Source organism: Diuraphis noxia, unplaced genomic scaffold (genome assembly GCF_037042655.1).
Source record: "Diuraphis noxia isolate RWA-SAM2 unplaced genomic scaffold, SU_Dnox_SAM2 contig0005, whole genome shotgun sequence".
NCBI classification, from domain to species: Eukaryota; Metazoa; Arthropoda; class Insecta; order Hemiptera; family Aphididae; genus Diuraphis; species Diuraphis noxia.
This window is the reverse complement of record NW_028301715.1, coordinates 30,467,678-30,484,628: the sequence shown is the minus strand read 5'-3', so window position 1 is coordinate 30,484,628 and position 16,951 is coordinate 30,467,678. Positions and strand designations below refer to the sequence as shown.

General features: G+C 31.5%; 2 protein-coding genes across 4 annotated transcripts; one reads left to right on the top strand and one right to left on the bottom strand.

Moving 5' to 3' along the window:
* Positions 1-1,065: 1,065 nt before the first annotated feature.
* Positions 1,066-7,328, bottom strand: Wbp2 (WW domain binding protein 2). Of its 3 annotated transcripts, none has more exons than XM_015518986.2 (7): positions 6,522-7,328; positions 5,194-5,368; positions 4,967-5,126; positions 4,747-4,896; positions 4,461-4,589; positions 3,616-3,701; positions 1,066-2,122 (listed from the first exon to the last, which is right to left on the bottom strand). In XM_015518986.2, the coding sequence occupies exons 1-7, from the start codon at positions 6,578-6,580 to the stop codon at positions 2,075-2,077; spliced, it is 807 nt and encodes a 268-aa protein (XP_015374472.1). In that variant the 5' UTR covers positions 6,581-7,328; the 3' UTR covers positions 1,066-2,074. The 3 variants fall into 3 exon arrangements, with proteins under 3 accessions (XP_015374472.1, XP_015374474.1, XP_089085317.1); XM_015518988.2 differs by having other exon boundaries at positions 3,616-3,689; XM_089229191.1 differs by lacking the exons at positions 1,066-2,122; positions 3,616-3,701 and adding an exon at positions 4,235-4,269.
* A 1,383-nt stretch (positions 7,329-8,711) lies between these two features.
* On the top strand, positions 8,712-16,746 carry Ent3 (equilibrative nucleoside transporter 3). The gene is made up of 9 exons (XM_089229190.1): positions 8,712-9,533; positions 10,433-10,587; positions 10,702-10,833; positions 10,916-10,990; positions 11,230-11,450; positions 12,218-12,443; positions 13,002-13,189; positions 13,723-13,969; positions 14,798-16,746. Exons 1-9 carry the CDS (start codon positions 9,388-9,390, stop codon positions 15,112-15,114), a joined length of 1,707 nt encoding a protein of 568 aa, XP_089085316.1. The 5' UTR covers positions 8,712-9,387; the 3' UTR covers positions 15,115-16,746.
* Positions 16,747-16,951: the final 205 nt, after the last annotated feature.

Genomic DNA, 16,951 nt, shown 5'->3' with positions numbered 1-16,951 from the left:
CCTATCGTACTTCCAACGGCCAGCGAAACGAGCTTCGTCAATTTGAAGACACTCCTTAATTTATTCTTCGTATCCGATTTACATTACCATATGCGTAGGCAATTCCAATACAAACATAAATACAAATTAAACGACTTGACTGAGTGTTAACCCACTGTTGTGACGTTGGTTCAAGTCAGTGAAATTAAAAATCTGCTGCCAGCTCGTGCCGATCTTGTTATCTGACAGCCTTCTTTAGGAGACCGAAAAATTTGCACATTAGGCAATTTCCGTCGTTTTACTTGCATTTCTGTGTCCTAATAAATTCTATAGTAGAAATTACAGTAAAAATTACCTACTACAGTAACAAATAAAAGATAATAAAGTTGAAAGAAAAACCCAACACATCATTTATAAAAACGAGGCAGATTTAATTTTGTCCAATATTCCAAAAACGTAGACCGAGAGTAGCTCTAGAGATTCTGCTATGACAGTATGACGAAGTCCTTTATTTATGCAGAATCTTGGTGGTTTAAGTGTTCCAAGTAAGAGACTAGGAGGTGAATCATAAGGTACCGACGTGGTTATTGTTATTGACAAATGTACCTAGTTGAAAGCGGTTCCCATTCGTAACTTTTTTATTAATAATCAAATATTTCTACAAATGGTAATAAAATTAAATTGTTTTTGCAAGGCTGAAGATGCGCATCGATATATATGAGATAGGTAGTGAATAAAATTAAGTTGTTTTTACTAGTCTGAAGATGCGCATCGGCTCTTAACTATTTGTCATTAATGTATATTATTTATATATCGCTACATTGTAATCATTTAATATATAAAATAGTAAATTGACTCTGTCGGTTTACTACATTTTTAACAGCATACTACATAATGACTATTGAGTAATTATATGTTATAACCACGTGCATGAGTTTTTTGTATCAACCACTATATATCATTAATTACTTTCAATTGGTACATACCATAGATGCAGGGGTATTTACAATAAAATTATAACATAATTTATGACACGCATAAAATTCAAATAGACGAAGGAAAATATTTATATGTTAACGCAATTAGTACATTTGGTTTAATATATTATATTAATACTTATATATTATTGTATCATAAAATATAACTTTTTAAAATATAATAATATAATACTAATTAAATTTCTTCATTTGCTGCCTCATCAGATATTTAACGTGTAATCTAACCGTAGCCAAGAGGTGAAATATTATTATTATTATTATTATTATTATTATTGTAATAATATTTTATAGTTACCTTGTACACCAAAATCATAAAATAAAGATTTACAATATCAAATGAAACTAAAATATTTTAGTTAATTTTTATTATGAAGAATAAAATGTTTTTGGTTTTTATATTAAACTAAATGAAATGAAACAAAATAAGCGTATAAAAATAGTATAATATTTGAATAAAATAACCATGTGGATATAATAGAAATCGCCCATAAAAAAATTCAATAAATATCTCTTATGCGAAAGTGGAAAAATATTGCAAACATTTTGTTGAAATCTAAAATTATTCAACAGAATTTGTAAAAACACATGTTTTAATGAAAAATATTTACAAGGCCAATAATAATTAGTATGATGTTTTCTGAATAGTACTTAGAACATGAAAATTATCGATAATAATGTGTTAATGCGGAGATAACATACAAGGAATACACAAATAAAGACATTGCATTGACTAAAAGTATGTTTTAAGTATATATAGTACTAAATGAATGACTAACTTAGAAACACATGAGATTTTAAACCATAATTTTCAATCTTTTTTTTTTTTGATATATTACTACACTTGGTAAGTTATCCAAGTATCATCTTATAAAAATAATTAAAAAAAAAAAAAAACAATGAGCGATTTCTAATGTATGATTAAATGTGATGGTAATTATTCCCATATTGACTAAGATAAATAAACTGTTGAAATAATGCAATACAATCACATTTATAAAGATCTTTGCATATTTCAATACCGCTTAAAAAAAAAAAAAAAAAAACAATAAAATTATAAAAAAAACAATCAATGGAATGTAGACATAAACATGTTGTATTTAATCATTCTTCTTATTTTCAGCTTCTTTGTAAGGTGGAGGAAGTTCCTGAAACATAATAAAAAAATTTTTTTTTTTCAATTATAAGACAGCAGTCAAACAAAAAATCTAATAAAACTTATCTGTTTACTAAATATTTGATGCATAACATGTTGATATTAAAAATTTTATAGCACCAAATTTATTATTTAACTTAACTTTTTTCATTTGAATAGAGTGAGTAATCAACTATTACCAACTTGTTACAATATTGTACTACACATAGCAAACATATTATGCATTATTTATTATTTATTAAGAATAATATTACATTATAATAAAAAATAATATATAAATAATATTACTTATAGTAAAAATATTATAATTGATGGAAGGATATAAACCAATATAATGATGGTAATAAATAAATAATTTATAAGGGTTGATTTCAAAGCATATTTTATTTTATTGATAATTCATAGTGTGTGCTCTAAAAGGTACCAGAAACATTTGGATATCAAAAATAATAGCTTTATTTTAATTAAGAGAAAACCCTTTTAGATTGATAGTTTCTCTAGATTAGAATCTAGAATTTAGATAATTGATACAAAAGTTAATTTCTAATACCATAAACAGAGTATAATATTTTTTAATTTTAAGAAGTATCTACAAAATAACATAACATTTTTTTTAACCCTATATCACACGCATTAAAAATATTCACGAGGTTTTTTGACCGTGTATTAAAATATTTCAATTAAAACTCAATAAATTGGAATAATCATTATTTTATTGATTTTAAATAATGTTTAAATCAAAAATTTAAAAATTTAAATTTATTAATTTAAAAATTAATAATCTTAAATCACTTTATTGATTATTGACATAATATAAACAAATTAAACTTCGTAGTTACACACAGTATGGCAAACCAATGTCAACTAGTAACAATCTTGCAAGTCTCAATGAAAATAAAATATTCATTTACGTTTTATAGATAGAAAATAATGTCTTACCGGCGATAAGAGATTTTAAAAAAAAACCCATATTTTGAGTTTTCATAAAATTAAATTGAGTATTAATGTCACATTATAGCATGCACACGGTCTTTTAGACCGTATATTGTTAGGTAGTGAACTTTGAACCCTTCAATAGTACAGGCATCAAATCATAAACAGTCAGGTCAGGAGTTGTATCTAATTATAGTTTATCATTTAATTAGAAGGTACCTAGATTGAGTTAGGTTAATATTTCGTATTTTTGAAACAATGAACAAAATTCTAAAAGCCCGGTCATTTTGACCGTGAAGCGTGTGCTGTAGGGTTAAATAAATATACCAAATAAAAATTTACATTTTTCAAAAACATAGGCTTAGAAAAATTAATTTAGAAAAATAATTGAATGTACATATACTCTACAAAATCCCTCTATTGTCAAACATAATGTGTCCCCATAGCTTTAAGATCATACTCTATAACTATTATTTTGTATTTTGTATTTACTGCAGGCTAATAACCTCAGGAGTTGAAGCCTTATTTAAATAAAAAAAAAAAAAAACTTACATAGTATGATGGTGGTGGAACATAAGCCATTTGTGGCCTGTTGGGATCAAAGTATGCACTCTGTGCTGCTTCTGCTGCTTTTGCATCTGTAAATATTATGTATCTGTTACTTTAAGATTTATACTATTTTTTAATGATTAATAATATTCATTTTCTTCTTCACCGTCGCCTTTCTCCCAACTGTTTGGTCGGCCACCTTTGTCCTACATCTCCACTTTTCTTGATTTTCCACATCCACTATGCACACACTAACAGCCCTCATATTATCATTCTCAAAAGTATTCAACCATTTCTTATATGGTGTTCCTCTTCCTCTTTTACCTTCAATGTTCATTTTCATGACCACTTATAATACTACTAATAATATTATTCCTTTATAAAATATTTAATCTAATAACCAGATTTATGAAATTTTATATTTTTATTGTATTTTACACATTAATTAGGATAACTACAATGGTCTAAGTCCAGTCTGGAGTAACAAAATATTGTAGTTGCATTAGTTTTATACAGGAACGAAAAATCAAATTATTTATATCATTACTTTTATATATTATATAGGTATCAATTAAATGCTCCTTTTAATTCTAATTACAAATGTTGATGAATTTTTACTTTTTCTTCGCTAACTTGTTCATTTATTATTGGTATTATCTACGAAAAAAATTAAATACTAATGGTAAATAATCAAACATTTAAAAACAAGTATTCAAAAGATCCTACAAGTTATAAGTAGGATAACATTACAATTTTACTGAACAACATTAAAATGAATAGTGGTGCTAATATGTTATATTAACAGTACATATTATATTATAACTGCTAAAATTCAAAAATATGAATACCTTGCCCATTAAAGAGTTGTGGAGGTGGAGCTGTTTGTGCAGGTGGGGCGCTTGCATAACCTGGATTACCAGCGAAACCAATTATACCTGGATATGGTGGAGGCATATCAGTTCTATAGACAGATTGAGCTAAAAAAAAATATGAAAATATATCAACTATTTTCTGAGATAATTCTATAATTCTATAATTGATAATAAAATGTGTCAATAAAACAAGGTTCGTAGGCTCATTCTTTATAACAATTTAACTAAAAATCACTAGTCATTAAACAAAATATATATTTACGAGGTGGTGCATCTGGAAAAGCTTCAGTTGAAGGCATCCATCCATAGTAGCCAGGAGGAGGTACACCGTATGGAACATCAGCCATGTAGTATGGACCTTCAGGTGGAGCGTAGGGTGGCGGATTATCCATTTGAGGATAGTTGTTATTAGCTAAATTAATTAAAATAACTCAGAGATAGAGCAGTGTATAATAATTATATTATATGTAAAAAAAACTTACCCATTGATGCTGCTCTTAACATGGCTCTTCCAAAATCAATAGCACCGCCTTTCTTAAATATCAACTTAAATTTTGCTTCACCAACCCAGTTTCCATTAGGTTGAGCACGTACTTTACCTTTTATATAATTTGAACCAAAAACTGGTTGTTCCAATTCCACCTAATTTTTACAACAGTTTCAAAATTATAAGATATGAAAACATTAATTATGTTTTAAAGATACTTACATCTTTAAGAGTAACAAATGGCATACTAAATGATAAAAGCTCATCTTTGTCAGATTTGTTGATGAAAATCAATCGATGAGTAGTTAAAAACAATTTTCCCACTTTAGAACCATGAAATGCTCTACCATCTTGGCCGTGAAAATCAATTGTGACAGCGTCAGTAAACAAAATAATGCTGTATAAAAAAAAAAAAAGATAGGAGGATAATATTAGGTATACAAGTACATTTTTGTTTATGTCATAAATTGTTAAGTATTTTCCCCCACTTTCTAATCTCTACCATAAATATATTCAAATTAATCCATAATATAAGAATTACAAATGCCAATTATATATCCTTAATAACACCTCTGAAAACAGAAGATATCCTCATAAAAAATGTATCAGCTTATTTAAGACAATCTTAGCATTAATTTTAATAGTTTAATACGTATACAATGGTAACAAAATATTCTAAATAGGTACAAAATTTTCTGATATTTATTGCAAATGCATACTATTCATAAACGATTATGAAATTCTTAAATGCCGTTAGCTACCTATTATTATAAATTGGAAATTTAATTACAATTAAGAATAAAAAATAAAAAAAACTTCATCATCTGGTTCAATAAGTTACAAGTTAAATGAGAAAATCTTATAGAAAAAATACTTAATGCTGTTACCCATTAGTATTAGAACTTCGATTTATTTCTAATCTACATAGAATTACATTAGAAAGTCTAATGAAATGATTACTCCTCATTGAAAATTCTAGAAGATTGCTAACAGTGGTGAAATACATTACATATCTTGAGTATTGTAAAGATCAGTTCTGGTTTCCATTCCAACATGTTAGTTACCTTAATAGGTACACGGTTAAGAAAAATGTATAATAACATATTAGACAGCATTAGTGGTACTGTAGTATAAATTGGCATGATAACCACTGTTTAGACATCTTGGACTAAGTCCAAACTAAAGATGTTTGTGTGTTCTAATTGTGTACCACTAATGACGGCAGGTGCCGCATCCCCAAGCCAGCGACGTATACAAGTTACTAACTTCGAATGCGGATGCCATTTGCAAACGAGTTCCGTGGTTCCGTCGGAGAATAAGCCCCCCTCACGGTGGAGGCATATCTAAACCGGATTCGTCGGGAAGACGAAAAAAATTAGGGGAGAGCGGAGGGCGACCCGAAATGCAATGAGGATGCAGCTGTGACGGAATCTTGCACATAGTGCGTCGGTATTCAGCAACGCTATCCGCAATAATAATAAATAATATTCCGTAAGAAGATGGTACGACGGACGTCACGCGGGGCATACATAATCATTTCTATGACTCACCATTCGCCTGCGTGTATCAGGCAACCACCGCCTTGTACATGAGCCGTGTTCAGCGACATGATAGTCGTCGGCAGCTGAAATTCCGGTCGGAGAAGTCAGAAAAATTAAATCCGAAAAATCGTCGCCGTCGAATGTTCGCGAAACTCTGCTCGGCGTATTGCGTCACACTCTGGGCAGGGGAATCCGGACAACAGTACACACGAGAAAACGAAACGACACCGACAACACCGGGTATCACACTGACGAGTGACGAGAAATTAGTAGTAACCAATACCTAACAACAACAAAAACTCAAGCGCACTTATAGATTATGATAATTATTATAAATCGCGACGTAATATTGTTATCGGCCACCCGCGTGTGCCTGAGAGTGCGCGCGCGACCGTCCACGAGTGAGAGCCTGTAGTGTTTACTCGGAACCACGGATTTTGTTTTCTTCGCAAAAAAAAAAAAAATACACGCTCGCCGCGCCCGAACTGATGATGGCGTTGATATTATTGCGACCAGTCACCGGTAACACGAAATTTACTCGTTTGGAACATTCGATGTGGTGAACAACGCGCGATCGACGACGTACAATGACACTATTTGATATTGCTATCGTCACTCGAGTGGACGATACACTAAGCAGTCGTGTGCGGGCGGGCGGTCACCGTCGGTGATGCGATTTTACGAATTTCAGACGAGCCGCTGCTAGTACGACAAGCGACAACATACAATATACATTATACCGCAGCTGCGATCGACATTCGACGCACAGGCACAGCACAAAAACTATAACTTACAACTGCACTCAAGACTCACGTCCGCGATAAACAGCTGCTGTCGTGATTAGAGAGCAGAGATTAGACGTTCTTCGCGAATATTCAAGGTCTCCACCGTTGCGCCACAGTGTCGCCAAACTGGAAATTACCGCTCGTAGACGTATGTTTTGAGTTTTCAAACCGCATTCCCGCCTACAATATAATATTATCTAATATTCCTATGTAAAACTACGAACCATATTCTGATATTCATAATATGTATGTTTATTTTATTTTTATAGGAAAAAGAAAAAACACTGGTGGAAAATTGAATCAAAATTCTGAACATGAAATATTTATTGCTTATCGATAAAATCGATTTTGGTTCATGGATTAAAGTCAAAAACGTATAACTGTAGAGTACTATGCATATTAGACTATAGAGGGTAAATCAATGTTTAGCTGGGTGTTATCAATGGATAACTTCCCAATCCCAATCTTAATATTCGCCGTCATTTTATATTCTCTTCTTTTTTATCAAATCTAATTATTGTACAAAAATTTGTATAGATTGTAGATGTATTTTAAATTAAAAAAAAAAATCAATGTTTCTCCAAAGGTGTTTAAAACCTTAAACATTGAATACAACTAATACAAGGCTCTTCACACATTATTAAAAATAGGTATACAGTCAAGATTTTTTGATACTTATTTGAAGTTCAAATTTGGACGATTTAATAAATCATTGAATGAAAAATAAGTCCAACGCAATAGCGTACCTTGGAATTTCAGTTGGGGGGGGGGGGGGATTTCAAAATTGTTAGTAATAATAATTATGGATTATATTAAGTCAAATACGCAGTATAGTATATACTATAATGTGATACAATAATATAGTACCTAATTACCAGTGATAATTTACCACAACATACGTTTAAATTATAATATGCCAAAACGTATAGATTTGAAGTACGAACGCATGTAAATATTCGATCAATAATTACTATATTAGATCATAACAATAATACCGACAAACAAATAGTTGGAGACAAAATGGTTTATTCCAAACCTGTAGGACGCTCTACCACCCAGCGTGTACAGTAAAAAAATACGTATAAAAAGGGAAATTAGAGAATAGACATTGTGAACATGGTACATTTGATGGAGATAGAAGGTTACCACTGAAACCAACAGAAACCTAACCTAACCTAACCAATTATGAATAAAATAAGTATTTTGAGGGAACTTTACAATCTGAAGACCGTGGGGGGGGGCTTCAGCCCCCGATTACGATGACTGATCACAACATGATATTCACAATGCACATCATTATGTGATACATCGCGTCCTACCCGAAGTTACTTCACTGTAGCGAGCGTCGAATATTTGTATATTATCCACACGAGTATACGACTGCACGATCCTGACCTTACTATCCATTTTTCAGGTTGCACGGGAGTTACATATTATATATTATATATCACAACTATATATCAATGGGTACCATATATGTATACATCATTTACGATAAGACTTGTCAGCCTGCAAACGGTTTTCGTCGTCAACCGCGAGTCATTCATCGATCGGGTCTCTCCTTTTTAACACGGCTTGGCCCCGCCTCCGTCACACGACTCCTGCAGGAGGCAGACGCGGATTACGCGCGCGCGTGACGCCGGCGCCGACGCACATACTCGGACCAGAGTCGTACTTACACGAGTTTCACGTGAGTGTGTGTGCGTGCAGAAATATGGTCAGATCATATTAATAATTACGGCGCAAGTCTAATGGTGTGCGTACATTGTTGGTGTAACGGTGGTGCGCCGGACATCGCTGGCAGCAACAGCAACAACAACAACAATAGTGCGCGCGCTATTTCTAGGTGTTGATAAAACATTACAATAATAACAATAATATAAAAGTGCACGTATGTAATATTGTGTATCGATGTGATTTACTGATATATAAGAAATTCTGTATACGGCAGCAAACACTAAACGAGCACGATATCACGTATTTGCGTGCGTACAGATAATTATTTTATTAAATCAGATATAAGAAGGTACTTCGAGGTGTATAGATATTTGCGGTGTGGTTGATCGTCATCGCAACTGAAATTCTTCGAAATGGATGAGAACCTGAGCAGGGGCTACGTAGCCCTGGGCAAACGCGGCAATGTCTGTCCGCTGGCTACGCCTCCGGTAGACAAAATAGGCAAGACTTACATGGCCATGGTGCTGGCGGGCGCTGGTTTTCTGTTTCCATACAACAGGTATACCTTTTAAAATAATAGTATATAGTAGAAAATATAATATCTTTAATATACCTACACATATTAGGTATTTAGGTATAACTATGTTTTATTTTTATTTAATATTCACTATATATATATATTTATATAGTGACGTACAGGCATAATCTGCTTTTTTGAAGTAGGGATATGAATTTTTGTCTAAATTTATTTAGACCTCGTTAAATCTTAAATATAGTGAAAATGATTTCATAACAGAAGTTTCATTGTTGAATCATACATTTTGTATGATAAAAATTAATGAGGGGGATCTATGACACCCCCACATCATCTACCCTCGTGAGCACACATATACTTTACAAACATGAAACAGTCAGTAGGGGCTGAAAGTTTTCGAAGCCAAAGGGATGGGTCGATAGGTTTTTGATTTCTTACATAATCAAATACATGAGTGTAAGATAGCTATTATGTTAACAGTCGTAGTGATGACGCTATAAATACAATAATTTAACTAATAAATAAGGTAGATTTTGCTTTAAAGCGAAAATCATTAACTTCTTACTTTTAATTCATAATATAGAATAGGTAGATTATTGATTTACTGTAATATTTAAGTTAACTACACAAATTGGTTCTACTTAACGTAAATTTAATATGTTGTACTATATGTTTTTAAGACGCGTGATGTTTGTGCGTGTATTGCGTCCCATTAATTCTAATTATTATTTTGAAGTTATAATGTAAAAAATAAAAATAAAATATATGATGCATCGTACACGCTGTTTTTTTAATACCTATACGTCATGTAATAATATAACATCAGTTATAACAGACAATTGTTTTGTAAATTTAACGTTTTACTGAAAATATGAAAAACGTTTTGTATAAATTTCACCAAGTTAAAGTCCTTTTTTTTGTAGTTTTGTCATGGCTGTCGATTACTTTCAAACCAAATACCCTGTTTCGATGGTAGTTTTCGACATGACGATTGTGTATATCATGGTGGCGTTTGTTGCTGTACTCACCAACAATCTGCTCGTCGAAACTCTGTCTTTCACTTGTCGCATCAATATTGGTATACACAAAATACGGAATTCAGTATCGAGATAATTTCCGTACACGATATCTGACTAATTCCAATAATTAGTCTGTATTTGGTCATATACAATATAAAGTTATATTTTTACAGGTTATGGACTGACGATTTCGATGCTATTGTTTGTGGGCGCTGTGGAAATTTTGTGGGAGGAACTATTCACACTGGATACGTCATATTGTCTTAACTTGGTAGCCATTGGACTCATTGCATGGGGCGCGACAAGTAAACGAATTTTCAAAAGAAAACGATTTAACAAATGTATACATGTATGTACCTACTACCTATATGTATTTTCATTTGACAGTCCAACAGTCCAGTTTTTATGGATACACAAGTATACTGCCTATAAAATATACGCAGGCCGTCATGATTGGAGAAAGTTCGTATATCCATTAATTACAATTACAAATTAAAATAGATAAAAAGGAGAAATGTTAGACTCTATAATAGAAAAATATACTTAAAACGTTAGAACATTTAACATTATTGCATGTCAATATAAATGAATAATCATTATATTGTATTACTATAGGTTATTTGATTTGTGGTTTAGATGGTTTAATGTTCAATTGAGAAAAATTAATAGGTTCCTAATATACTGTAATAATTTATTTGAAGGTGCTGCTGGGCTTTGGGTGTCTATCAACAGAATATTCACGAAAATGTTGACAAAGGACTTGCGAGTAAGCACGTTCAGTTTCTTCGTGATTAGTCATCTGGTAGTGATGACGTCTTGCGTGTTGTTCCAAATAGTGCAATCGTCTGATTTCGTAAAATTTTACATTGCCAGGAGTGAAGAATCGAAGAAAAAGATTTCATTGGAACCAACAGAAGAATACGTAAGATAATAATATGTTAATGTAATAATGTGACATGTTGCTAACTAGTTGTTTGCTATTATTTAAATAAAATTATTAAAAATAATAAACTATTATTAGTATTTGTTATAGTTATTAAGTTCCATGGCATATTATTAGGTTCTTAAATTGAGTTTATGGTCCCTATCGTCTAAGGAAGACCGAGAAAATATTTTTTGATGATTTGGGCATTTCAAATAAATAATATATTAATTTCCATGATTATGGCCAAATAATAATGAAATATTCAGAAACTGACACATTTTAGTATACTAACATAATCATGGGAGGACGGAATAATACCATACAAACGATATTTTAATTATACTAACATTGAAATCATATTAAATTAAATAACCACGATTTTTAATATTGTATTATTTTAACAAACTTAGTACATTTAGTTGGGCTTGAGTGGTGTTTAAGTATATTTATATAATGATTTTTGAACCACGTGTATAGTTATTGTGTTTTAAATTCTAACATAAATAATAAATAATAATAAAAGTGTTATATCTCATTATGATTGATTTTTGAAGCAGTTTAAAGCTCACTAACTTAATCATTGAGAGGTCTAATTATAAGTTTATGCTCTTTGGAAAGGGAGTCTTCAAATGTGGGGGGGGGAGATTGAAGGAGGCAAACCCGGCTGCCTGTTCAATATCGATTTCATATATAATATTATATGTATATTTTAATAATAATTATGAGTAGGTATCTGGTATTTTATTATATTATAATGTATCTAGATCGATTCCGAACAATCCCAACCAGAACCATTTGCTGAAACTAGTTTGAGCACAGGAAAAATATTTAAAGACGAAAATGCATTTAGCTTTGCAAATCCCATGTATGATCCAAACGCGAATAGCGTGCCAACGTATAAAGTTGAAGACGTTATGGTACACGTGGAAACAGGAAGTTCTTTTAAGCTACGAAAATCCACCTTGTCCGGATTTTGGAATTCATTTAAGAGTAAGTAAAGATCAACAATGTAATTAATTAATTAATTTTTTATTAAATACGGGCTTGGTCCAAAGTAAAGTAGGTAGGTAATTACAGTACCTAATTTGTAGGTAAATTTATTCATAATATAATATAAGCTTACAACAAGTCAATAGAATTGAAACAGAACTAGTTATCCAGTTTAAAAAATGGAAGGTATAATATAGTAAATGCGAGCTAGGCACATCAAACGATCGATTTTATAAAACATTGAAGGAGTAAATATCTATAAGCTATATATTACCTACTAACAAAATACTTTTAACTGAAAATTTAAGTTTTTATTTCATTTAATTTTATTACTGGAAAGTACATTAGAGTGGGTACCATTTTTAGTATAGATATATAATTTTACGGTGATAGCAAATTATATACTACACCAACGAAGTAGGTAGGTAGCAATTGTGGCTTACTATAGGAGTTGTTATCTCATTAAATGTTGTCATTATTTATTATAAACTATAATTCGTATACTTAGGTTCCAGATATGTAATTATAAAAGTTATAATTTCGATATTAACTATACAGGCGGATATAAGTTGAGAAAAGAAGTGTCAAAGATCATATGGAAACAAATGTTGGCGATTTTCCTATGCTACTTCGTGACTTTAAGCATATACCCGGGAGTACTTTCCGACCTAGTCAGTCCAAGATTTGGCACGTGGATGCCCGTACTCGTGATGACTGTATTCAACTTATTTGACCTTATGGGGAAGGTAAGTAGTAACGCACAATTATTTTTATACGTCAAAAATCAAAATCGTTACATCGATTATCGATAACGAACATTATAAAAAAATGATACCTCAATCGATGTAGTAATGACTATATAAAGAACATAGCCGGAAATCGAGAAGGTTGGAGACGCTAAATCTTCTCAAATATTCCATTACGGCATTATCTCCCCCCTCCCAAAAAAATTAGACTGATCTAGCAATTATGTTAAAAATGTTAGCCCCCTTATAGTTTTAATAGACTTCCGCCTGAAATTCATGGTTTTAATACACGACATTTCAAGTCTTATAAGTTAAAATTTACAAGAGTTAGAAGTTATATAACTTTACGTCCAGAATGGTACCTTTATGTTATGACTATTTAATAGTAGATTCTTATTACTTATATAGTTATTACTTATTATTAGTTATACTTGTATAGTTGAACTGTATGACGATGCGTCTATTAGGTGTAACCAACATTATTATGGTATTTAATACATATAATATACTCTACACATTCTATATAAATATAGTTACTGGGAGCTTATTCGTACGAACGGTGGGATGACAAAATACTGAAGAGCACCAAAAACCGTCTGTTCATGATTCCCGCCATTATGGTAATCGTATTTGTTCAACATCCATTCCACACGAAAATCATCAGTGAATTCATGATTGTCTTGCAAACGGCCGTGCTCGGTGTAACCAATGGCATCACCGGTAGTGTTCCAATGATATTTGCGCCGGCAAAGGTCGTTGAAGAACGACGCGAACTTGCTGGTAAATATAAAATATCGTTGAGTATTTAAATTTAATAATATATAAGAAGACATTTAAAAATCAGAATTCGAAATCAACAATCAAAATACATGATGTAAAACTTACATACCTAGTATCTATGATAGAGCCCGTAGAAGTAGTTGCCCGGTGCTCAATTGATCGTTCCGCTGAAGCATATATACATTGCCACATAGCCACATAGGTAATATAATAGGTATACGAACCTATACGCGCTATGTATAATGTATATACAGTATATATATATATTCAGCGTGTAGCAATAGTATCAGCTACCAAAATGAGGTTTACCTACCTATAACCTATGAATACATATACCTGATATACCTATACACAGGCCCGTATACAGGTGTCTACCCCCCACGGAATTTTTAAAGTAGTTATATATTAATAATATGTTATAGCAATCTTGTCGGAAGACAGACTTGAAATATTTTAACACCCCCCCCCCAAAAAAAAAAAAAAAAAAATTGATCCTGGATATGTGGTTGCCTGTACAAATATATATTAGGTATAATGTACATTAAACACGTCTATACCCGTATAATAATCATTCTAGTATAATTGGCTTTCTCATTGAATGCTAATATTTAATTTATATTGTCTGTAAATATTTATGTCTGTTTTTGTTTTGATACATCTATATTTTGTAATCGCTTTGCTATAATTATTTTATAATAAAAAGCAAATAAAAAAAATAGTCATATAATATAAGAATAGACAAACAATGATGTTAGGTATAAATGGTAATAATATTATTCGGTACGTAGTACACCTAAAAAAAGGTACTAATTTTCTGTTGCTACTCAGGTAACATAATGACGATATCGTACATCGCGGGCACGACGGCGGGTAGCGTGTTCGCTTACGTGCTGGACAGGATCATACACTACGAGATGGGCTTCTCGACCAGCTGGGCCGGTGGCGATTACCACAAGATGTTGGCCGCCGGCGCCGTGATGGTGGGCCCCATGGACCTGTTCAACCGCAGCCTCGTGCAAGTCACAGCGGATCCGGTCAATAATACGGGGTCGTCGCCACTGCAGTCGACGGTCGGACGTCTCGGCACGTTGCTGCTGACGGCCGCGCGTGACATAAACTCGACGACGACCGCGTTCCCGGGATAACCGAGACGGCCGTAAACCATGAAATGAGAGACTTCTAAGCTCATAGTGTAAGCCCACCAGCGGGACGCCACGTGTACATAAAACACTACCTAAATAAAAATTACAATATCATCGTTTTTTTTTAAATTATTAATATGTTCTATTGTAATTACCTATATGTTTGGACGGTCGGAAAGTCGAAAGCGAATGCCGTTTATGGGCATGTACCGTTTCCGCCAAAATTTGAAATGACCGATTCCGCCATCGCCCGTTTCCGCCAATTTAAAAAAAGGTTCGATTCCCGTTTCCGCCAATTTACCTGCTATTCACTTATTCATAATTAATATACACAACATTTTGTCATAGTTTTAATAAATATAATAATAAAGTAAAAATCACTTATTCATAATTAATATACACAATATTTTGTCATAGTTTTAATAAATATAATAATAATAAAAAGTGATATTTTCATAAATACATATAATATTTTGATATTTTGTCAAACCTAATTTTAAGAAATACAGTAATTGAAATAATTAAAAAGTCATAATATTTTGTTAATTTATTTAATATAATTAAACGCAACACTCTTTACATACGAATAACGCGATATTAGTTTATTTTTAAAATCAGTTATAGCCTTATTAGTCCTATCACATTTTAACAAAGTGGATTTATGTATTATTATTATATTTATTAAAACTATGACAAAATATTGTGTATATTAATTATGAATAAGTGATTTTTACTTTATTATTATATTTATTAAAACTATGACAAAATGTTGTGTATATTAATTATGAATAAGTGAATAGCAGGTAAATTGGCGGAAACGGGAATCGAACCTTTTTTTAAATTGGCGGAAACGGGCGATGGCGGAATCGGTCATTTCAAATTTTGGCGGAAACGGGTAATTCCCCCGTTTATGACACCCGCCGCATTATAATATATCTGTAGTGTAAAAGTAAGCCGGGCATTGTTATTCTTCAGACCACAAATTAAGATATACCAAGGGTGTTAGTGCAGGTTTTTCCAATTTTCCGCCATTCTCTAAAATAAGATTACTATTATATATTTTATATTAAGCGATATGTGTAAAATGTTGATAAATTATCTTTATTTCTTAAGATAAGGACTTTTTTTTAAGTCAGATTAAACTATCAAACTCCTAATTTCTATTTTATTTCAAATAGTGATAATATATTTTTTGCTAATAAATTATTAGTATCGTTGTTTTTGAACTAAACATTTAGCAATTTAGCATACACCTATTGTATACAATTTTGAGCAAAAGACATAATGCGCTTTTGATTAAGTATGTGACTTTTCGATCGACTCCTGTTTTAAATTATAATAATCGTATATTCATATTACGTATATGAAATCGACATGTATTATTATTCATATTAAAATTTTTATATTTTTATGTACCTTTCACAATCCACCGTAATAGGTAGGTATCGATATACCTTATTTAATTATATTTGTTTCTGCCATCAAATAACCCGAAAAGTCGTAATTACATACCATCATATAAACTACATTATTATATTGCCTCATGCCTCTTCTTATACTTAGATAGCTCATCGTGTATTTATTTATATAAATTTTTTAAATATTAATAATTAAAGGTTGCAGCAATAAATAAAATGTTTTTTATTTTAAACACCATTGGACAGTAAAAAAATTGTACATTTAAAACAACACAAGGAATGTGATTCTATTTGAATGGCATGTATAGCTAATACATTATACAGACATAATATATTACCTATTAAAATAAAAACAGCTGAAAAAAATTCATCATGACATAGTAGATATTATTACGTATAAATATTATTCTATCTTGTAGGCA